The 24,644-nt window shown below is 41.9% G+C and overlaps 1 protein-coding gene across 1 annotated transcript in view; it reads right to left on the bottom strand.

Annotated features, from left to right (window-relative positions):
* Window positions 1-24,644, bottom strand: part of ADGRV1 (adhesion G protein-coupled receptor V1) — a 1,865,288-nt gene that overhangs the window by 1,105,656 nt on the left and 734,988 nt on the right. Inside the window, exons 53-55 of the mRNA XM_086963519.1 lie at window positions 9,294-9,498; window positions 7,524-7,670; window positions 4,891-5,146 (exon numbers count right to left, since the gene is read on the bottom strand). Of these exons, the coding sequence (XP_086819645.1) occupies window positions 4,891-5,146; window positions 7,524-7,670; window positions 9,294-9,498 (608 nt within the window). The remainder of the gene's footprint in view (window positions 1-4,890; window positions 5,147-7,523; window positions 7,671-9,293; window positions 9,499-24,644) is intronic.

The following is a 24,644-nucleotide window of genomic DNA, read 5'->3' as shown; positions in this document are numbered from 1 at the left end:
CCCTAGGGGGTCAGGGTGTTTCTACTCTGCCCCCTTTTTGCATTCTACACGTTTGTTTTTCTGCTTCTTTTGTGCCTCGGTCTACCTAGCACAAGATGAATGCCAACACTTCCTGGTTAGAAGTGTTGACAGCCAATGAGCATGCTGCTTTCCTGTGAAAGGCATGCTGATTGGCTGCCACTGTCTGTCAACACTCCAAACCAGGAAGTGTTGGCAGCCATCTTGTGACTCGGTAGAACCAAGGCACAAGAAAGCAGTGAAACAAAGGTGCAAAACACGCAAAGGGGGAAGGGTAGAAGCACCCTGACCCCTAGGCCTGCTCAGGGGGTCCCACAAGGACCCCCCAGCCCCCCCCATTTTTCGAAAAATATATATTTTTTTTAAACCGCGGGATGCGCGCACCGTGCACGGACCCCGCGATTTTCCTCCCCTCCACCACCCAAAAATTATTTTTTTTGGGCCTGGAGGGTCCTTGTGGGACCCCCTGAGCAGGCCTAGGGGGTCAGGGTACTTCTACCCTGCCCCCTTTTTGAGTTCTACACGTTTGTTTTTCTGCTTTCCTGTGCCTCAGTCTACTGAGGCACAAGATGGCTGCCAACAATTTCTGTTTTGGAGTGTTGACAGACATTGGCAGCCAATCAGCATGCAGCTCGCTCACGCTAAGGTCCGCGCACGTACAGTGCAGGGACGGTGCGCGCACGGGCGCGCACCGTGTCCCGCCTATAGATATATAATTTGAAAAAGTCGATTTTCTCAACAATTACTGAAGGGATTTTCACCAAATATACAAAAGGCACTTCTGCATACCAGGCTCTACCATTTTGCCAAGTTTACAGTAATTCCATTCAGCCGTTCGGGCTGTAGCTGTGTCTAAAGGTCCTATGGAAAATTGCATTGGACTCAATTTCACATTCAATTTTCTCATAAACTACTGGAGGGATTTACACTAAACATACAAAAGGCACTGCTCCATACCACTCCCTACCATTTTGCCAAATCTGGTGTAATTCCGTTCAGCCGTTCGAGCTGTAGCCTTGTCAGAATGTCCCTATGGAAATTAACATGGGGAAAACACGTTTTGGGACCCCCCTTTTTTCTCGGCCCCCGCTTTGACGAATCGCCCCGAAACTTTTAGGGAAGGAACAGAGCGCAGCGAGCCAAATTTAAGGAAAATTACAGGCAGATCCTTCAATCGGCGCCAAAGTTATTCCCAATAGAATGTTCGGCATTTCCTATGGTAACTAGGTCCTAACTATATATACCTACTGGCTATCGCCAGTAGGTAATATATATATATATATATATATATATATATATATATATATATATATATATATATATATATATATATATATATATATATATATATATATATATATATATATATATATATATATATATATATATATATATATATATATATATATATATATATATATATATATATATATATATATAAAAATATATATATATATACATAAATTGTAAGAATAGATTACTATTCAAAATTCCAGGTGTACGTATCGTGACACCTGGGTGTCCTGGCAGGCTGTATGTTGAAGCCGAGACGCTTGCATGTGTTAAATATCAATGGGGAGCATGCTAAATCTGAAAGAAAATGATGTTTTCATAGTGACTAGGTGCGAAAGCTGTTTGTCACCATGCTCACACGAAAGTCTGATTCTGAATAAAAGTTTATTTTAGAAATTGATTTCACCTGGAACAAGAATAGAAACTTGATTAAATGTTTTTAATAGCATGCCAAAAACCTAATTCTGTAGTGAAAGTAGAATTTTAATGTCTGTAGTGGATAATTAATGTAAACCAGCTCTGGTGGCCTGCCTTTACCACAGTGGCTGTAGTCAGTATTTCAATGATAGTTGTTGTTGGAAATGGCCCTTTCTGCAGGGTCATACCCAACCGTTTTGCCTTCCTCCTGCCCTTTTTGGTGAATTTGTTTTTGTTTGCTTTAGGACTATGTGCACTTTACTACTGGTAACCATTGTGAAAGTGCCTGTACTCTCTAATCTAAACATGGTGGAATTGGCTCATACCCAATTGGAATATTTCATTTATGTATAAGACCCAAGTAAAGTGCACTAATGTGCCCAGGGGCTGTAAATTAGATGCTACTAGTGGGCCTGCAGCACTGATTGTGCCACCCACTTCAACAGCCCTTTAAACATTTCTCAGGTTCAGTTGAAGGCAACCGCCGAAACGCGTTGACCGTTCACCTTGTTTGCACTAATGGTGTTGTAAAGAATAAAAAATACCTTAATTTGAGGAAATTGTGCTTTGGATTCCGTTTGTGCTGTGGTATACTCGAACTGCTGGGCTACGAACTGAAGCTCAGCTGGGTTCGTTTTTTGCTTGAGAAATATATATATATATATATATATATATATATATATATATATATATATATATATATATATATATATATATATATATATAAAGGCAGCCTGGCTTTGCAGACTTTCTTCAAATGTATATTATGTGCAAACTCGACTTTGGTGGTATGGGCATATAAGTGATAATCCAACTTATTGTTACATATTAGGTACCCCAAGGTCTCCCCTAGGTGTCCCAGGGGTGTGGGGGTTCATGTAACTATATGCAAGGGCCAGGTAAAATATATTTTATATGCCCTGATGAGGGAAACACTGCCCATTTTATTTTTCCCGATTGTAGATATGTAGCTCCATAGGCTAACATTGCAATATTTTGCTTGGTTATAAATATTGCTAGGAAAAATGTGTCTAGTGGTCTCTGTTGATTGGTCAGCCTTAACAAGCTTAGCCAGGCTGCTTTGATTAGGTGATAAGCGGTCTGACATGAGCAGAGGTTATCTGATGGAGAGATCTCCACAGCTAGGGAGGATGGGTCCTGCAGAGGGGGCGGGTAAATGAAACTGAGCTCAAAGAGAGAACACATCAGTTAGGAATGCCAGAAGTAAATACCCCTACATCCCAGACCTCAGCCAGATCGCAGGTTTAGAACAGGAATTTGCAGAGGTCAGGGGGAGGGGAGTTAATGGAAATGAGCCATATTATCAGTTGATTTAGCTAGCTCTTACTCCTCTGAAGAGAAATCATCCACGTTTAATTTTGCAAGTGTAGTGCGTTGTGTGACAAGAAGATGTCACACTCCCGAGGAAGTTGTAACGCTTTTGCATCACACCCTGCATCCCTCTTGACAAAGGTGCTCCCTGCTTGTCGCCAAAGAACACTGAATAAATATCTGAGCGCTGCATAGTCTCCAAGATCTGCTGCCTGAAACTACAAGGAAATGAAGGACTGTTCTGCTGGTATCTGGATTTGCCCCCAATGACAGGCACTCTGAATGGTGCACCTATTGCACAATCTGGTAATACAGGTCTGGGGACTGTGCCTTGCTTCAAGAAGGATTAAGATATGGACTCCCTCCAAGGCCCAGGTTAGCAGAGCCCACCTGCATCATTCCACCAAGAGTCCCCATCCTAGAGTGGGCCCAGTGGACTTTTAAGGATTTGGCCAGGTGCATTGTGGGGATTGTAGTCCAGAAATCCCAAGGACCATATAGGAGATTCCAGACCTTTGGATTGGTGTTTAGGACAATTTGAACCAGCAAAGAGACCTTCAGGAAGCCCATCCTGATGTTTATAGAACTTTTGTGAAAAAGCTCCATGAGGTGACCACCCCGACCTTGAGAGTCAAGCCGGCTACCTTCAACAGCGACTCAGCCAGGATTTCAGGTGTGTCCTGCTGAAAGCTCAAGAACAGGGTCTCACAGAAAGTAAAGCCTGAGAACCTTCATCAAATCTGGCCTACTGTGGAGGATCGCGTGACATCGGAAGAAAAAGCTACAAAAACATTTCTAAGTGTGAAAGCAAAATTTTGACCAGGCCTACCCGTTTAGTGTATCTGATCCGGAGTCCATTGCGGTCAGCCTCAAACCTTGACTTTGTCCTGTTCAGGTGTGATCTTATTGTCCCAGAGGGGCGCTATAGGTTTTTAAGCACTATAAAGTTGCTAATTTCTTCATGTATATTTTCTATTCTTATAAATTGGTGTGGGTTTATTATTGTGTGTTGTATCTTACCTATTTGATGTAATGGTGTTTTTAAATGCAATGGTGTTTTTAAATGCTTTACACTCCTGTCTCCTAAGTTAGGCCTGACTGCTCGCTGTGAGTTACCAAGGGTTGAGCAAGAGGCTAATTTACTGAGAACTTTATTGGATCCTATACTGTGTTAGTGGCCTTATTACTAGTGTTAGGTGCATACTTACCCCTACCAACAATCCACTTTCCAACAATGGGTAAGTGCGCTGCAGGAGACTCTGTTTATAAATACAACTGCCTGGTCTAGACACATGGTCATGGAAATGATATGCACAAAGAACTAATAAAACTCAAGAAAACAAATGCAGCAAGAACAAGGCAAGGCAATAAGACTTCTTTTGCATTGCTCCTACGATGGGACACTTTTTTCTACCACTAAGATCCAGAAAGCCTTCTCAATCCTCATCTTCAAGAAACTTCTCATCCACATGTAAACATCTGTATGATGGACCTCGCCAAGTAATTTCCCTTGTATTGCTTGCACTACTTCGACACCCCCTCATCCATGCTCCTCCCTTCTTACTCCACCTCTGTACAGCAATCATTATTTTGTAGTTAGGTTTGTGCTATATAGTGCCTCATATATTGATGCAACCTGCCTAAGAAACAAATGTGACCAGTGCCCAGGATACCCTGGATTTCATTCAGGTACAGAATATGAAGAGTGAAGCAACCATAATGAATCGTGGGGTCACAGTCCAATTTAAGGAGAAAGTAACATCCTTCCCTTTAGCCATTGCTACACTGATTACTTTGGAGCTATTGAGGGATTTGGAAAACATCACTTACCTTCTGGTTCTGCTACTCTTATAAAAAGAGAATCCGGATGCCAGCCAACCACGCCGTTCGGAGAGTCATTTGGCAAAATGACAAGCACAGCCCTTGCCTTTGTCTGGTCTATGACAGCCCCTCTCGTGGGATCCAAAACCCCGATTGTGGTAACACGGGTCAGTGTGACAGTAACTGTCTCTGAAAGTTCAGCAGCAGAGTCAGCAAGAATCGCCAGGGTGATGGTGGCAATCACTTGCCCTTCAGAAAATGTGACCTATATGTTAGGCAAAGGAGGAGTCATTAAATTGTTGATGTTTGCACCCTGCACATTCCCAAACAAAGTGAAAAACACATAAATGGATTGAAAATAAAATGTTTGCACACTCAATAAGTCAATGATGGTATACACTATACTGGACATACAATATAGTAATAATTAATTTGTTAATCTAGCAAATGAAATAGGTATGTTAAAAAGACATCTGTTTTGAGTGGGTAACACTACTCTCCCTCCCTAGTTTACGTCTAATTCGAAGTGTCATTGTCAACAACACTTCAATCGGGGAGCATTGTTTTTCTTGATGTCGTGAACAACATTTGTTACATAATCATAGACTCCAAGAGTTCTTAAAGCCATTTTTCTAGTATCAAACAACCAGGCCGTCTGTTAACATTTCATAGCACAATATTTTTGCAGTTCCTAATTTTATAAGTCCCCTGAACTATGTGACCTTTCTGTTCATTGTCGCTTTTTTGGTGTGTGACAAAATTTAAAGTTTTAATGAGGACTTGAGAATTTTAGAAATAGGGAGCGTGTTTCTGGGCTCTGCCATGTTAAATCTGTGTAGTGAGTAAGATTGTAATTTACGTGCCTTGTGCAGCTGTTTTATCGCTTAGGAGCCTTGCTATTATCAAGGTATATCTCCTAAGCGATAAAAATCGGCCGAAATGCATGAATATCGCTGAAAAGTCAGCGATATTCATGCATTACCGAGCTAATGCTCTTAGCCATGTTATCGACCTACCATTGGGTAACATGGCTAAGAACTGCTCAGGGGCAGGTGTTAGCTTTTGGAGATATTCGCGCTTAGCGCGAATATCTCCAAAAGTTGGTAATAGGAGATAGCGATGTTAGCGACTGTTTCCAGACGCTAACATCTTGGCATGCCCACTTTGCATGTCATTAGTGATAAATATCACTGACATTCAAAGCGGGGCCCAATATGGTCGCTATCTCCTACTAGCTGTCGCTAACTGGTGATAGCGACAGCTAGGTAATAGGGAGATAATTTTATCTCCGCTTTCTTGGCTTTTAAAGCCAAAAAAGCGGAGATAAACCCCCTTGATAATATGCCCCACACTTCCTTGCACCCTTAAATTAAACCTATGTGAGCAAATACGTGCATTTGAAGGGCAGATTCACAGAATCATAAACAGTGGGATTTTACAATCGTCATCAGACTCTGCTCACACGGAATTGGTAGAATTGCTCTTTGAGCAAAGCAACATGATGCATGGTGTGAGAGTTTCTAGGTTTGGTTTACCTGACAAAGTTGGTGAACAGCTACAAACTGTCATGCTTGTGATTATCCTCAAATATGATTTCAGGTAGCTTTTCTTCCTGAAAAATCTTTAAAATGACTCCTATAAATGAATATTTGTAATGCCAGGGGGCAATGGAATGGAGACGCCCACCAATAGAGAAAGCTGGTGTACTGGATGGAGATTCTCAACGGGAAAAACATTTCTTCATGAGGAAACAAGAAAAATAGGTTTTGCATGCAGGGGTTTATTTCTGTTACACTTTTGTGTACAGAACATCTTTGCACGCGATTATACACGGAATCTGCAACTGTTGCCACAAAGTTAACCAAACACACATATGTGGTGAGCTCCATAACGCTACATTACATTTAGATGTATGTGATTTGGATTTGGGGGGTATTTTTCATAATTTTAGGCATGGCTCCTCTGGGCATGAAATAAGTTTAAAGTCAAGAGAGTACACATTACACATCTAAGGAAAACGTATTGGGTTTGCCCTAAGTTATGTCTGCCACTGCACTGTTTAGCCCTCATACGACTACTGTCTTTAACATGGCTTCTAAACACAAACAATCGAAATAACCACAGACTTGGGTACGGCATATGAACTTGCATCCCTCATGAACCTCAGATTTCTCTTAAATCAATCACGTTTTTCTGTAATGTTTATATTTGCCTATTCCCTTTTAATGATTTATTATTTTATATTAAGCTACTTATGTTTTACATATAGGAATTGCTTGCTTTCCTTAAATCATTGATACCATTTTAGAACGTGTACTAGGCAGCACTTAAGGACTAAAGAGGTCGCCCTTATTCCCTGATCATCAACCCATGGCACACAATGTGTTTCTTTGATCACGATGGAGTAATGACAATGTGACAACAGATAATGTGCCTTTCATTAGTGTATGATTGGTTTGCTAAAGTTCAATGCTTCTTACTTTACAATGGTTATTTGTTCCTTTATAATGCAGAATACTGTGATCTAATGGACAACCCGTTTAAACATCACCATGTTTATTCTCTGTTCTAGTGATGTAGGAACGTTCCAAGTACGAATCATATTTCAAACCAAGAATATATAGGTTTTACAGGTGTCTTACCACTCCTGCAGCTGGCGAAACATCAGTGACACTTCCATTGGCTGTCCATTCCACGGTAACTCTCCCAAAGGTTCCTCTTAAACGCTCAATACTAAAGGTTACCAAATTGTCTTGTTCCAGCTCCTCAGCTTGTTTCAACAGAGAACTCTGGCCAGAAATAAAAATGGGGATATCAGTAGTATTACTCATGCATCCATAACTTTTCTAACATAAGAAAAACCGTTTACTTGCATATGCAGATCTAGGAATCCGCTCAGTCATCTTTGTCCCATAATGTAAATGTAAATTGTAAATGTAAATTGATACTTGTATAGCGCACTACTCACCCGCAAGGGTCTCAAGGCGCTTGTACGAATACCGCTGTGGAACCCATCCTGGCTTTCCCTGTGAGGCTTCCACTCCTGGGCACCCCCAAGGTGGAGGCCAGGCATCCTTAGCGTTGTGGAGATTAAGCAAGCTATTGCCCAGAGTTGCAGAGTGGGACTCCATGATTGGAATAGGCACCAAGGCGAGAATGATCAGCTCCGTGGAATTTTGAGCCCAAGACCCGCCTAGGCGGGGAATTGAACCCTGGTCCCAGGCTAGACCTCTGCATCAGGGTCTGCCGCTCTAATCATTGAGCCACACTTCTCCACTGGTATGCTAGCTAGCATAACTGTACATGATTACAACTTCCAGATGGGCAGTGATTTTGTGAAACAAAATGTTGACAAGTCTGGTGTTACTTGTGTTCCCTCCCACCTGACGAGTATTTAGTCCACCAATTAATGCTGAACTCTTCCCACTGGACCAGGAGCTAGTCTGATTTCCATATGGTCAGCCTTTGTTTGAAGTGGCATAAAGGGCACAAAGCAATGAACTGGAATGTAGGTCAGGATAGATACTAGGGGTTGAGACTAATTGCAATAATTAACCCATAATATTTTTATTTTGCTGTGTGAGATGCCCTTAGTGTGGAGGATATTCCAAGGAGTGAGTCCTGTACCCACTGTGCCATGGGACTCTCACTGCCCTTCACTGATGAGGCCCAAAAAGGATGAAACATAGCTTGGGTCCCATGTGTTCACTGCTGATGTGTTCCGACCTGGCAGTGCTGGCTTGACTGCTCCTATTGGACCAGGGTCAAGTCGGAAATTCATATTGATGGTCCCTGCCCAGACTGTCATACCGGACAAAAATACAATGTTCTGAAATGTGGCCCGAGTAATTACTAGTGACGGAGATCAATTCAAGCAATCCACCCACCATTTTTAGGTTTTTGATGGCTGATTCTGAACACAACTAATGGAACCTTATTATACAAGAAATGTTAGCACCTGTACAATCATGCTACAAACTAAGAACACAAGAATACATTATTTTGTTTTGCTCCAATATTCTGTATATTCTGTAAATTCTGTTATGGTTGGAGCTCAGGAAAGGCATAAGATACATCTAATCACAGGTTTGTCCCCATCTTAATGTGTGAGGGAAGAAGGATGAAGTCCTTAAAATGTGAGCAAATACTTATTCTACATTCTGATGGAACTCTTCCAGAGAGTGGAGTAAAAATTAGTCTACAGAATGTAATGGATATGAAGCAGAGACTTAAAAATGAATAATTACATAACAGTTTTTGCAAATTTAGACAATTCGAAGGCATCTAAACAGAATCTTAAATGTTATGGTCTTTGATCTAGAAATGTAATGATAGATAATAATAAATGATTTTTTGTTATATTTGTCATGCGTACCAATTTGTTATAGAACAATAAGTCTGCAAATATTTACCTGGGTAAATCCAATTATTCCATGAGCATCATCATTAGATGGTACAACTATTGTGACATAACCACTTGCACCGATCTCTGCTCCTCCTTTGGCATTTTTCAGTCTAACTCTGAAGGATTCATTATCTTCTGGGATGTTGTCATCAAGAACATTGATGGCTATTACCATTTCACGGTCTCCAGGTTCAAATTTCAATTCACCTGAGCTAGCAATAAAAGAAAATAGACCGAATTATAATATATAAAGGTTTGAACATTGTGAATAGGTATCCCATACAGTACATAATAAATAAGTAAATGAATCTTGCACATTAAAGTTGCCCTTTTGAAAAAGACGTGCAAGAACAAGAGGTTTAGGAAAAGCTAAATAAATTCAGCATCAAGGCCTTTCTTCATTGCTATAGTGAAACTTTGAAAGAACCCCTACTTTTAAACAGCAATAGACAAGGTAAGCCCCAATTAAAGATGGAATGCATCTCATTAAATGCTGGAGCAGGAATAAAGTCTATAACAAATTGGCTTGCTGGTTGAGAGGGCTCAAACCCTACTCAAGCAGGAACCACAATCCTTGTTAGGTTGAAGTCACAAGCAAACCCTAAATTAACCTATGCTCAACCCTTTGGTAGCTTGGTACAGAGCAGTCAGGCTTAGCTTAGACATAACTTGTAAAGTATTTGTGCAAAACTTTAAACAGTAACACAGCAAAAACACACAGCAAAAAGATCCCACACCAGATCAAAAAAATAGAGTAGATTTTAATAAATAAAACAAGGCCAGAATGATAAGAAATCCAATCAGTAGACCCAGAGACATGCAGGTTTAAATATTTCAGTGCAAGTAGCACCAAAAAGCACCATGCGCCAACTGTGGAATTCTAGTTGCGCCGGATAGGAATCTAGGCATCCCTGAGATCTCTTTAGTGAGTGGCTGTTTAGGAGGAATACGCAAAGCCTATCTGGCAACTACAACCAGTCATGTGACTCAGAGACAGGCTGCAGGCAATTAAATGGGTAAGGCAGGAAAATGCGACCTTTCTAAAAGTTATATTTTCAAAATTGTAATAAAAAATCTGACTTTACTATAAAAGAGAATTTTCATTACAATTCCAAAGACACAAACAAACAGTTTACTTGTTACCATTTGGAAGTTACATCTTGTTAAATGTAATAAGGCAACTCCAATGTTATCCTATAGGAGAGGTAAGCCTGCAATGGATCACTGAAACAATATCGATGTCAAAAATATCGAGATACCAAAATATTGAGTAAAAAATATAAAATGCCAAAATATCGACTTCCTATCTCCAAACAGGTAAGTACCAAAATATCGAATCAAAAATATCGATGTTAAAAATATAGACAGTCAAAATATCGACTTTTTTAAATAGTTAAAAGTAATTTAAAATTAATAAAATATTAAATATAACTAACTTAAAAATACTTAAAATACTTAAATAGCAACAAAACTAATAGATAATTAATATAATTAAAAAAATATTTTTTTGAAAACATATATATATATATATATACATATAAACATAGTATTAATAAAAAAAATAAAATTTAAAATTACTATTCCCACTCCACTGAGTGCAACAGTAGGGAAAGCGTTGAATAGTGGGAGGGTAAAAATTACTATTCCAACTCCAGAGAGTGCAACAGTAGGTAAAACGTTGGATAGCGTAGGGGTAAAAATTACTATTCCCACTCCAGTAAGTGCAAAAGTAGGGAAAGCGTTGGATAGCGGAAGGGTAGAAATTACTATTCCCACTCCAGAGAATGCAACAGTAGGGAAAGCGTTGGATAGCGTAGGGGTAAAAATTACTATTCCCACTCCACTGAGTGCAGCAGTAGGGAAAACGTTGGATAGCGTAGGGGTAGAAATTACTATTCCCACTCCAGAGAGTGCAACAGTAGGGAAAGCGTTGGATAGCGTAGGGGTAAGAATTACTATTCCCACTCCAGTGAGAGCAACAGTAGAGAAAGCGTTAGATAGCGGGAGGGTAGAAATTACTATTCCCACTCCAGAGAATGCAACAGTAGGGAAAGCGTTGGATAGCGTAGGGGAAAAAATTACTATTCTCACTCCAGTAAGTGCAACAGTAGGGAAAGTGTTGGATAGTGGGAGGGTAAAAATTACTATTCCCACTTCAGTGAGTACAACAGAAGGGAAAGTAAATACTTCATATATAAATAAAAATAACATAAATATTAATACCAAATACAAATTAATTTAAATAATTAACAATTTTATATAATATATTAATTAATCAATTAAAAATTCATTAATATTAATTACCTACTAATACAAATTATTTACCAATTAACAATAAATTATTTAACAATTTTTAATTTATTTAAAAATTAGATCAAAAAATAATAATTAAAAAAATTAATTACTTACAATTAAATTATTTCCCACCCTATTCCCCTATAAACCCACAACCCACTACAGAAAATACATTAATAAAAGTAACATAATTATAAATTAATCAATTATTTAAAATTAATTACCAATTATATTTTAATTAATTACCAATTAATAATTAATTAACAATTAATTCAAAATAAATACCAATAAATAATTTAAAATATTTAACTAATTATAATTAAATTACTTCCCAGCCTATTCCCCTATAAACCCACAACCCGCTACAGAAAATAAATTACCAAAATTAACATATTTATCAATTAATCAATTAAAAATAATTACCAATTATATTTTAATTAATTACCAATTAATAATTAATTAACAATTAATATAAAATAAATACCAATAAATAAAATAACATATTTAATTAATTATAATTAAATTACTTCCCACCCTATTCCCATATAAACCCACAACCCGCTACAGAACTATATTACGCAAAAATTAAAAATAATATTAACTTACTTACCTCAAATTCGATATTTTTGTTGTCTATATTCTGTCTATTCGATATTTTTGTTGTCTATATTCTGTCCATTCGATATTTTGTCCATTCTATATTTTTGATTCCATATTAATGCTATTCTATTCGATATTAATAATATTCTATTGGATATTTTGGTAGTCTATATTCTGTCTAGTCGATATTATGTCTATTCTATATTTTTTACTCGATAATATTACTACTCGATATTAAAAACTCGATATTTTGACTGTACACCGCCTGCAATAGCATGCAAGGAATTAAAAGGTATTTTACTACCAATACTTATAAAACTTAAAAGTACTTCTCCAACATTTTAAATACCCTGCGTCCTGCCCTCTGGGCTGTCCAGGGCCAACGGTAGGGGTGACTTATATGTATTAAAAAAGAAGGTTTGGGGCTGGCAAAAGGTTTATTTTGACAGGTTGACATGGCAGTTTAAAAACTGCACACAAAAGCTACAATGGCAGGCCTGAGAATTTTTTTAAAAGTTAAAGATTTTTTTTTTTTTGGTATTCACCAACTATGACTTAATAGTAAGTTTACTACTGTGAAGACACTGCAGTTGAGGTGGAGGACTCCACAGATAAAAAGATAGAACAGAACAATCTTTTTATGGGTGGAGTTCTCCGCCCTGTCTCCAGAGTCTCCGCAGTCACAAATTTACAATTAACTCATAGTTTATGATTACCAAAAAGAAAGACAAAATGATACAAAAATGTACGTTTACCTTTGTGAATCAGGAACAAAGATGGTCCCACCTTATGGCAATTGATTATGGCACACGTGGGCACAATGATATTACCACCAGTCACGTTAAACCTCTAATTTACCGGCACTGATAATAGAACTCTATGCTGAAATCCTAATAAAGTTTAAAAAAGTTTTAACAAATTCCAACGGCATCAACTTTAATCTCATGCAAAGATTCATTTTTAGACAACACTGTCTGACCAACAGACCGAAAAACAGACATCAAAGTTGCCCTCCATGTACCTAAAATGTGCATTACTGCAGCTAGTGACCAAGAGAAAATGTGATTGGAGAATCATCTGTGAATTGTAGCTACACCCCGAAGGGTAATTCCAAAAATTCTCCTAAATCTGAAACCAAAGCACAAACAAAAAGAGGGCTGTTGTGATGAACCCCATCTTTTTGCAGTTTCTCCCACTCAAACAGCTGATAGTTTACACTCGGATCAGCTAAGAATTACTACCCGGGTCACATATATACGTGCTTTGCCCTGAAAAAATATTCAATTTTTACTGTGAAATTACCTTTACTGGCCCAATAGTCAGTCAATAGTAGTCTCCCCTCAGCCACAGTCCAGAAACCCTACCTTATTTAAGGCAGACCTCCCAATACATATTTTTCCTGCTCAGTTTTGCCATACAAAGACAAGGCAGAATTTTAATTGAGCTAGCATAATTGGTGTAATTTTGGAAATTTTGCATTATACTTTAACGCAAAAGTCCCACATTTATGCCATTATGCCACATCATGTAATTCATTTGTTCCTGGTGGAAACATTATAGAATGGGAGGGTAACCAGAGTGACTGTTTCATATGTTCACTAGTGCGGTATGCCCACACCATTTTCATAATCATTCTCCTCACATCCTGCCCATTCACTATCGCTGTTTGAATGGTGCCCTTGATCATCCTATTAGCCCTCTCCTCAGAACCATTTGCTTGAGAATTATATAATGCTATGCGATTGTGTTTACCTGGATCCGAAATTGACCCCAAGTTAGATTTCACACCTACTCTTAAACATTTTTCTTCTTCTTTACACACTCCACATATTCAACCCATTTGTCAACCTGATCATCCATGCCCTATCTCTATCACTTCATTCTTAATAATTTTTTTGTTTCAGTTTTCCCTAAATGCCCCTCATGTGCTACTTTTAAGAGTCTCAACTTTAAACCCTTAGGAGGCAAAAACTTCTCTCCCCTCATAACTACACCTTTGCCACTCACAGACAATTATTCTAATATCTAACCGGAGGTGACACAGTACTCTCCTGTCTACCACTCCTCTGAATTAAGCACTTTACTTCCTTCAAGGAACCATCAGCTCCGATTTCTTCTAGTCAGTCACCTCTAGTCATTCAACTGCTGTGATTGCCTGGACACCCCAAGCTTCCACTAGATAATCCATTAAGGCAACAGCTCCTTCGCTCCCTCTGCACAGCTGGACTATTCACCTCCTGCCAATCTCTTAATAAACTTCACAGTCTGTCTGACAGTTTTTCCAACCCTTAATATACTCTAACACATAACAAAACTATTGCAGCCTGGCAGCCATTCTAGCTAAACTTGCAGATTCTTTACCCACTCCTGCCGGGAGAAAAATCTGAACCAACAGTTTATGGTCAGTGCATAGTAAGATTGTTGCACCCCACAAGCACGTCCGGAAGTACTCTGCACCTGACACTGCCACCATTGGTTCACATTCTATAACAGAGTAGGTTTGCTCAGAAATCAACAATATTCAAGGTATGTAAAGTGTGGTAAGTATTACCAAATCATCCTTTTCTGTAAAGTACATAAACCCTTTCAAATACATTCTTGGTGATTGTGTTGGGAAATTGATCCCTATCAGCAGCTGAAAGCTTGCCGTACATCCTCTTCATGCGAAGAATGCTCATGAAGAGGGCATACAGCAGCTTTCAGCTGCTGACAGGGATCCATTTCCCCCACACAATCACCAAGAATTAATTTGAGAGAGTTTTGTGTACTTTACAGAAAAGGATGATTGGGTAATACTTACCACACTTTACATAACTTGAGTACCCTGGCTGGGGACCATGAGCACATGGATTAGGCATTGATGTTATTTCGCAGGATGCTCATTTTGTGATCCTGGATTCTCCTTTTGGGGTCTCTCCCCTTCTTGGTTTTTAGTTCAGAGGAAGACCGGCTAAGATGTATAATCATTAACACATTATCAGAGGATCGAAACGTCGGCGTAATTATCCAATGTCCTGCATCAGCTATCCTAGAAATATATAAAGGAAACAACACAAGGATACTTTGAACGTCACTAGTGTGGACATTTGACTTTGTGTGGCTTTTATGTTTTATCATGTCTGCATATGTCAACACTGTAAAAATTGTTTGAATTTGCCACGTTATGTTAGTTTAATTGATTGTATTATATGTAATCTGTGTGTTTTGGAGAGCCAGAATAATATATGTTATTGTTGAATCACTCTTCATTGTCGTGGTTTGTGGATATTAAGAAGTTCCATGTGCTGAGACAAGTAAGGAATCACTAATGGTAGCTCTGGCGTAGCTCTGATAGGGATCATCATTGGATCCTTCATTTCCATGCTTAATAAAAAGCATTTCTCACAATTCCTGCTGAAATTGTGACACTTGACAGGACAACTTGTAGTTTATACTTATATACAGCGGTTCTGAGGGACACAAGGCAATCCCATTATATTTAATTACTGAAAAAAACATGGCATTTCAATTTGCTCACACCATGTCTTGCATCCTGACTGGGTTTTTTCAAGGGTGCATCAACGCAGCTTGGACTTTATTCCTGTTCTTTAGGACTCTCTACTGTAAATGCCACTGCAACCTGACCTAATTCACAGAAAACCTGTGAACTACAGCCTTGATATTACGGTCTTGAGAAGATTGATATCCAGTATTACATCTAAGTATGACGGAACTTGTTTCACTGAGTCAGATCCCAATGCTACTCCAATGATGTGCTCTCAAGAGTCAGACTAAAGTTTTAACTTGGTAAAAATATCGATATCAGCACCTTAAGGTTTTTAGGCCTTTACATAATTTCCCAACAAAATGTTTATATTCCAATTGCCTTCTGGTAGCATATGTAATTCTATTATTTGTTCATTCGGTTGATTTAAAACGTTGCCATTTTTAGTGGCATCTGTAGGAGGGTGGATACCTGACTATGGTTACCCCCAACTTTTTGCCTGGTGTTTTGCTGGTTTTTCGACTTAGTTGACCTGGGACCCTGCTATTCAGGGCCCCAGGCCTACTGCTCTCTCTGTAAAATGGATTCCATGTACCTTAGGTACATATCTAATTGGATACTGAGTCACCTTATCAGTCCCTGTACAGTGTACCTTAGGTACCCAGGGCATAGGTGTACCCAGGGCCTACCAGGGGCTGCAGCATGTATTATGCCACCCCTGGCTGGCCATCCAAATCTGACACAACTGGCTGCACGACAGCTGGGGCAAGGTGGTGTAATCACCCTTTGCTTTAGATATAGTATTCCTATATCTAACCCTAAAAATGGACACATGTATTCCTATCAGTCACTCCTATGGCAGGCCTTATCAATCCTGAAGGCAGAGTGCTTGGAATTATGTGAGATGGTGCTCTGGCATGAGCTGAGCCTGTCTGCAGCTTGCGGAACCAAGTCCTAATAGCTGTTCCATGATAACGAGTACCATATACTCTTAAGTGCCTTATAATCCTCGCGGTTATTTGCCAACTTTGGTATCGCTTTATCAAAACATGTCGAGTAAGGTGTCATATGAATTGGAATACTAACCCCTCACCAATTCTGGCGACGGGGTTAGCATTCCACCCTTCTAGAGGGACACGACATTATGTAACTGTGAACCCCGGTTAAAGTTAACTCGAGCCTCAGCATCACAAAATGGATGCTGCCACCACAGACACAAGTCTGACCTCCTGCTGCTGGGAGTCCTTCCCGCGAGGAGAGCTTGGACACAGGGTTTCCTGTCAGGGGCGGTGCTAGCACCATCCCAGACAGGGTTTTGTGTATCCCAGGTAGGCAGGGCTGAGAGGAAGGTGACTGCAAGTGGCACCCCGGTGCTCACTGTGCATATGCCGGCTCAAACCAGTTCCAGGGGCACACCAGCCCCTGAGCTGGGGAGAGACTGGACAAAGGAGAGGGGTGTAACCACCCCCCTCCTGGTCCCACCCATGGGCAGGACCTAGTCGCGTACCAGCCCCTTTCTTTAGAATAAAGGTAGGAGCGGGGACCCTTCCAGATTAGATCATCTTTGAATCCTGAAACTACTTTCTACGAAAGGAACTCAAGACTTCTTCTTAAGATTTCTCCCTTGTGACTAAGGAGTAGTCACCCTGCACCCGCAGGCACCATCCAAGCATCGCGGTTTGCTATAAGTCTCTCCTCCGGATCAAGACTGCCCAGCTCGACGAGAACCGGCTTCCCTGGCACCTCTGACCTCTACCTGCATCATCAGCCCAGCTGAGATTCGTGGGTGTGACGAGACCTCGAGGGACCCGCCATCTTCAAGACTGCACGACGCTTGTCCAGCACGACCGCCGAGGGATCCTCGAGTGAATGCTTTGGGGTTTGAGAAGCCCTAACCCTGAGCAGCTCCAGCACCGAAGTCCAGCCCCCCAGCATCCACGAGATCTGCGTGGGGCCCTTCTGCTCTTTGCTGCTCACCGCGTTGTCCGGCTACTTGCCTGCTGACTTGTGGCCCTCCTGACGACGCACCACGATGACAACACCGCTGGTCTGGTTGCTCCAGACTGGCCCTTGCTCCCCTCCAACAGAGGAGCACCCCGGACCCTCCTGGTCCACTCCAGACGCCATTTTGAGTCCACCGCGTGGGCTTGCATTTGCCAAGAGTTGTTGCCCCTATCCTGGGTCCAGCGACGTCGACAGCAGATACCTTTGTGGGACAGCTCGCACCTCCATCCTGGTCACCGACAACGCCTCCTGGTCCGAGAGACTGCAGAGCCCAGCGTCGCCCACTCACCTGGTCGATGTGACTTCATCCGGTGCCATCCAGGTGCCCACCTAATCACTGGCTAGTGATTCAGAACTTGGTCCCCTCTGCTTACAGGTATCCTTCTTCATCGATCCAGGCTTGGGTCACATCGAACTTCATCACTGGTCGCCTGCCAGCAACTTCTTCTTTCAGGCTCCATAGACTGCAACGAGGATTCCCGACGTCTTTTGAGACCTATGCAGCCGCAGCCCCTGGGCTAGGGAACCTGAGCATTTTGGTGCTCCAGCATAGCTTAACTATCTAAGGGTCCAGATCCTTTTTCGTTTCAGCTCTACCTAGTCGGATTCGTCCGATAACACTAACTTTACGAAATCTAGCATCCATAGACTTTGTCCCGCATCCCGCGTGAGAGTGCACACTCTGCACCCGATCCCCCTAGGCCTCCTGCTAGTAATCTGAAGGTTCAGTAGTACAGTCCTAGCGATCCCAAAGCTTTTGAGACTAGTTACTTACCTGCTAGTATTTCGCATTCCACTTTTAGAGTATATGGTTTTTCGTGCCCCTCGGGCATTTGTGTAAATTGTGCGACTTTCAGTATTTCTTTAAGAGCTTTGTATTGTGCTTAGCACCCTGTCTCCATAAAGAGTCCAGGGTTGTTGTGTTCTAAATAAATATCCTTTTATTTTCATAACAACTTGTGTGGTGTCCTTTCACTTGGTGTTCAAGGGGTATATGTGATGGTATAACAGCTGGCTTAACACGCCCTCTAGAGTTTAGCCTAAAGACTGCTCTTGTCCATGCTACTAGGATAGCTGGTCTAAAAGGTTGACTTACAACCAATCATCAATAAGGGTTGTTTGGACTGATACAAAGTGCTCACTAGAATAGTGAACATTATATATCAGGCCAACTTCTCACAGCATCAGTAAATGGACTTTCACTATTTTTACAACTTAAGTTCTCTTCTGCGGGACAGCCCTGGAAAGTGCCCGTAGAAGAAACCTTTGACGTGTAGTGGAAAGACCTGGTTAGTGGCTGATCCAGTTTGGTGGCACAATGTTGTCATTACCCATACTGGATTTTGACATGCAAAGTCACTTGGGGGATACATGTGCCACAAAAAACTCTCCCAGAACATGCAGTAGATTACAATATAGTATGGATGGGAGTGCTGAGTTTGTAACTATTCAGGAATTTTATTTGATTTACCAACTACAGGCATTCTAGTTCTTCTGCAAACAACTTATGTTTGGCCAAATAGGAATGGGAACTTGCAAGTAGGAGGAATACACCCAATTTACTTTGTAACAAGAAAATGTACTGGCTTTTCAGAGGAACACGGAAAATCTGCTTCTTCTACAGCCAGAATCTAGGTCATCCAAGCCCTGAATCCATAAGAGCCATGTTTCTGGTTTTTCCAAAGGGTATTTCTATAAAGCTCTGCTTAATAACCCGAAGTCCAAAAGTCTTCGATAGGTCCAGTACCAAAGGAGGCCTCTGAGTAATTGAGATGATCCCAGTTACCTCTCTGTTTCTGTTCAGTCCAAAAAAGGCAATTTCAACAACTACTCAAGAGGTCAATCTTACTTGAAGTTTGTTTTGTAGAAAATGCGGCTTTGTGTAAGACAAAAGCCCCAGATTTGTGGGTTCCAGAGAATCAGGTTGAATAAGGAGCCTTCATTACGCAAAAGGATGACTTTGCCAAAAATTACACTTCCTTGCCCCACCAACAGCATTTGCTTTGCTGAAATCTGTGATTTCCATGGTTCAGCAGAAAGAAACGTCAACGCTCGTCCGGCCAAAAAAATGGCTAAATACAAACATGGACAGTTTCAGCAAGCCAAACAATTGTTTTCTACCCAGCTATGAGTGCTTGTCGGCTTCCGTGGACAAATCATCCTGCTTGGGCATTTTCTGTCAGATATCTGGCCCTCATCAATGGCTCCCGCGTTCTGTATCTGACCAACTTGACAGATTATTGCAAAACTTTTCTAAATGCTGAGGTGGAAGACCATGGGCTCTTTTCTACAAGTTGTCAGTGTGTTTCCAGACTCTTCTGCCATCTAAGTTACACCCAAAAAATTGACAGGAAAACTTAGCAAAATGCATCAAAATCTCTAGTGGAGATGAAAGACATAACAGGAAGAACATTTTCAAATGGTAAAACGAGAAAAAATCTGACTTTAATTGTGAAATTTCTTCAGTGCAAGTTCTACACATTTATGTACAGTATTCTTGACAAACTATTCATGAAAAATTTACAAAAATATGTGGAATAAATACAAGCAGAGTTAGAAAAACATGTGTATGACTGTTTTCCTATGAATAACTGATGATCTTCAACAGAAGGAAAGTATGCATGCATAAATGTAAATATTTTTTGATCAGTTAACTGGTGCAAAATATGAACATTTATGACCATATCTAAGTCATACAAATACCTATTCACGAGTGCTTTTTGGAGTACAATAGTACTTTTGTAGTGGTTCAGGTTCAGGTTTATTTCACGTTTATTCGGACCGTTGGTCCACAAACAATACATATCAATAAAAATTCATCTAAAAAATTAAATAAAACATTTAATTAACACACATAAATACATCCTAAAACATATTTGATCTAAAAACCCACGATTATCTGTTTTAAAGATAACCAGTTGTTAAAACTTGTTAAAAAGATATAAAAATGCCTTCACTTTTTGCACATATTTCCCCATAGCCACAGCAATATCTAAGTGGGCCATTTCTGTCATCAGTGTCACTGCCTGGGTCTTAGTTTTGATCTTATATTTCATAAATATTGGTTTTAAAAACTTAATACGTAAGTCCAAAAAATTCAAACAATCAAGTAAGATATGCGGCATATCACATTTGGACCCTAAAGAGCAAGTGCAGCTTCCCTCCTCATTGATTATAGCCCGCTTTACCGGGTTGTTCATATAACAAGAGTTTACCCCAATTCTTACCCTCAAAACCTCACTTTTGTAGTGGTCTTTTAAGTAGTTCTAAATGTTTTTATGAATTGGACCCAAACACCCAAAGTGGGAATACAATGGGAATATTCACCGAATATGTTAGTGCAATTGGCACTAACAGAAAGGAGTTTGGCTTCCTCACACTTTTTCTAATATGGAGTAAAAAGTTGCGGGCTTGAGTCACAATGGATTGTAAGAGAATGCAAACTACTAATGCTTTTGTGAATCATCCTTCATGTAGTTGGCATGTTTCTGTGAATCAGATCTTAGATTATAAAGTTGATAACCAAACCTTTTAATGAAGTTCAAGTTCAAAAATTTGTACAGCGCACTACTCACCCAGAGGGTCTCAAGGCACTTGTGGGAGGAGGAGGGGGGGGGGGGTACTTTACTTATCGAATATCCAAGTTTTAAGTTGCTTTCTGAAGGAGAGGTGGTTCTGTGTAAGGCGGATGTGGGTGGGGAGAGAATTCCAGGTTTTGGCCGCTAAGTAGGAGAAGGATCTTCCCCCCATGGTGGATCTGTGGATGCGTGGAATTGCGGCGACGGCTTGATTGGACGAACGTAGTTGGCGGGTGGGGGTGTAAAAGGACAGGCGCGTGTTGAGGCATTCGGGTCCTAGGTCGTAGAGGGCTTTGTGTGCGTGGGTGAGGAGTCGGAACGTTATCCTTTTGTTGACGGGGAGCCAGTGGAGGTCTTTCAGGTGACCGGAAATGTGAGCTTGGCGGGGGATGTCTAGTATGAGTCTGGCTGAGGCGTTTTGGATGCATTGGAGTTTTTTCTGTAGGTTGGCTGTGGTTCCGGCATAAAGGGTGTTTCCGTAATCCAGTCGGCTTGTGACCAGTGCGTGGGTGACTATTTTTCTTGTTTCGGTGGGGATCCAACGGAATATTTTTTTGAGCATGCGTAGGATGTTGAAGCATGATGATGAGACGGCGTTGACTTGTCTGGTCATCGAGAGGGAGAAATCCAGGATAAAGCCCTGGTTACGTGCGTGGTCCGTTGGTATGGGTGCTGTTCCCAGGGCCGGTGGCCACCATGAGTCGTCCCAAGCAGAAGGGGATGAGCCTAAGATTAGGACTTCTGTTTTGTCCGAGTTCAGTTTTAAACGGCTGTTCTTCATCCACTCGGCTACATCTTTCATTCCTTTGTGTAAGTTGGTTTTGGCGGTGTTTGGGTCTTTGATGAGGGAGAGGATCAGCTGGGTGTCGTCTGCGAAGGAGATGATGTTGAGGTTGTGTTGGCGCGCGATGGATGCGAGGGGCCTCATGTATATGTTGAAGAGGGTGGGACTAAGTGAAGATCCTTGTGGTACGCCGCAGATGACTTCAGTGGGCTCCGATCTGAAAGGGGGGAGGCGGACTCTCTGGGTTCTTCTGGCGAGGAACGAGATGATCCAGTCCAATGCTTTTCCTTGTACTCCGACGTTGCTGAGGGTGCTATGACAGACTGTGTCGAAGGCTGCGGAGAGGTCGAGTAGGATGAGGGCAACTGTTTCTCCGTTGTCCAGTAGTGTTCGGATGTCGTCTGTTGCTGCTATGAGGGCGGTTTTGGTGCTGTCTTTGGCTCGGAAGCCGGACTGCGAGGGGTCGAGGGATTTGTTGGATTCGAGGAAGGTGGCGAGCTGACTGTTGACGGCTTTCTCAATAACTTTGGCAGGAAATGGGAGGCGCGAGATGGGACGGTAGTTCATAAGGTCAGTGGGGTCTGCTGTGGGTTTCTTCAGAAGGGCGCTGAGTTCGGCATGTTTCCAGCTTTCCGGGAAGGTGGCGGAGTTGAGGGAGCAGTTGATGACGTCTCGGAGATGGGGTGCGATGATGGAGTCTGCTTTGTTGAAAATGTGGTCGGGACATGTATTCGGTTGGTGATCCTGAGTGGATGGAGTTCATCAGGCGGATATTGTCTTCAGTGGTGATTGGGTTCCAGGTGCAAAGGTTGTTAGAGGGGGGTTTTGGTTCGGGGGTGGGTGGAGTGGACTGGTCTCCGTACTGGTTTTCAAAGCTGTTATGTATGTCGGCGATTTTGTTGTGGAAGAAAGAGGCTAGGCAGTCGCAGAGGTCTTGGGATGGGGTGATGTCGTTGGTGCCGGTGGTGGGGTTGGTAAATTCTTTGACGATGTTGAATAGTTCCTTGCTGTTGTGGGCGTTGTTGTCAAGTCGATCCTTGAATGCTGATTTCTTGGTGGATCGGATCAGTTGGTGGTGTTTGCGGGTAGCGTTCTTGAAGGTGGTCAGGTTGTCAGTGGTTGGGTTTTTTCTCCAGGCTTTCTCGAGGGTACGACATAACTTCTTGGATGTCTTAAGGTCATCGTTGAACCAAGGGGCTTTTTTGCTACTTTGCTTGATTTGATGGTTTTTCAAGGGTGCTAGTTCGTCGGCGCTGAGGGTGATCCATTGTGTGAGGTTGGTGGCTGCTTGGTTTGGGTCCGATGATTTGGCAGGAAGGTTTTGGTGGAGCGAAGTGAAGAGCTGGTCGGTGGTAATTTTGTTCCAGTTTCTTCGGGGGATTGGTTGTGGGAGGTTGTGGGTCGTGGTCTTTTTATAGTTGAAGTGAACGCAGCTGTGGTCCGTCCAGTGGAGAACTGTGGTGTGGTTGAAGGAGATGCGCTTGCTAGATGTGAAGATTGGGTCGAGCGTGTGCCCGGCATAGTGGGTGGGGGTATTAACAAGTTGTTCGAGTCCGAGATTGGCCAGGTTTTCCAGAAGGGTGGTGGTGTTGCTGTCGTTTTTCTTTTCCAGGTGGAAGTTGAGGTCTCCCCGTAGAATGTAGTCCTCGGAGGGGAGGGCGTGTGGGCTGATGAAGTCAGTGATGTCTTTGCTGAATTGTGTGCGGGGTCCTGGTGGTCTGTAGGTGAGGGTGCCTTTGAGTGTGGTCTTGGGATCGGTGTGGATCTGGAAGTGAAGGTGTTCGGCGGCTGCAAGGTTATCGTCTGAGCTGGTCGTGATGCGGATGGAGTTCTTATGTACGATGGCGATGCCTCCTCCGGTTTGGATGGTGCGGTCCTTTCGGATGATCTTGTAGCCGTCCGGGATGGCTATGGCAATGTCGGGAGCTGATAAGGCGTTCATCCAGGTTTCTGTAAGGAAGGCGACGTCCGGCGAGGTGGTGTCGAGTAGGTTCCAAAGTTCAATGGCGTGTCTGTGGACCGAGCGGGTGTTGAGTAGGATGCACTTCAGGTGGTTAGTGTCGGAGCTCTGTTTGGAGTCTGTGGATTTAGTGTGGGTCCTGATGCAGTCGAGCTTGCAGGAGTGGCAGGTGAAGGGTCCATGGGTGTGTCCAGGGGCGGCTTGGTAGCAGTCTTGGAGACGGCCGGGGTTGAGTGCTGAGAGGGATGCGGCATCATACGTTATGCGAGTGGAGTGGGATTTGCGAGGGCCAGGGGTCTGGCGCTGGGCCCGGTCCAGGCGCGGACGGGCGTAGACGGGCTTACCTTTGGCGCACCTTCGGCGCGCATAGGGCACGACCGCTGCGCGTGAACGCTGCGCGCAAAAGCATCTGTCATATGTGGATAGTGGAGGGGGCGAGGAAGGAGCAGCTGGGAGGCGGGAGCGGGGTGGAGAGCCGGGCAGGGAGGCACAACAACAAACAACAAAAATGAACAGTTATCCTTTTCATATTTAGGGTGCTATATCAACAAAATCTTCAAAACTTGCTGAAAACAGTGCACTTGTATTTAATCAAAACAATAACTATTATCAATTAATAAATGGACAAAACATAAGTTTCGGTGTCGTGCATT

Source organism: Lissotriton vulgaris, chromosome 3_1, assembly GCF_964263255.1.
Source record: "Lissotriton vulgaris chromosome 3_1, aLisVul1.2, whole genome shotgun sequence".
Taxonomy (NCBI): Eukaryota; Metazoa; Chordata; class Amphibia; order Caudata; family Salamandridae; genus Lissotriton; species Lissotriton vulgaris.
This window is presented reverse-complemented; position numbering and strand designations above follow the sequence as displayed.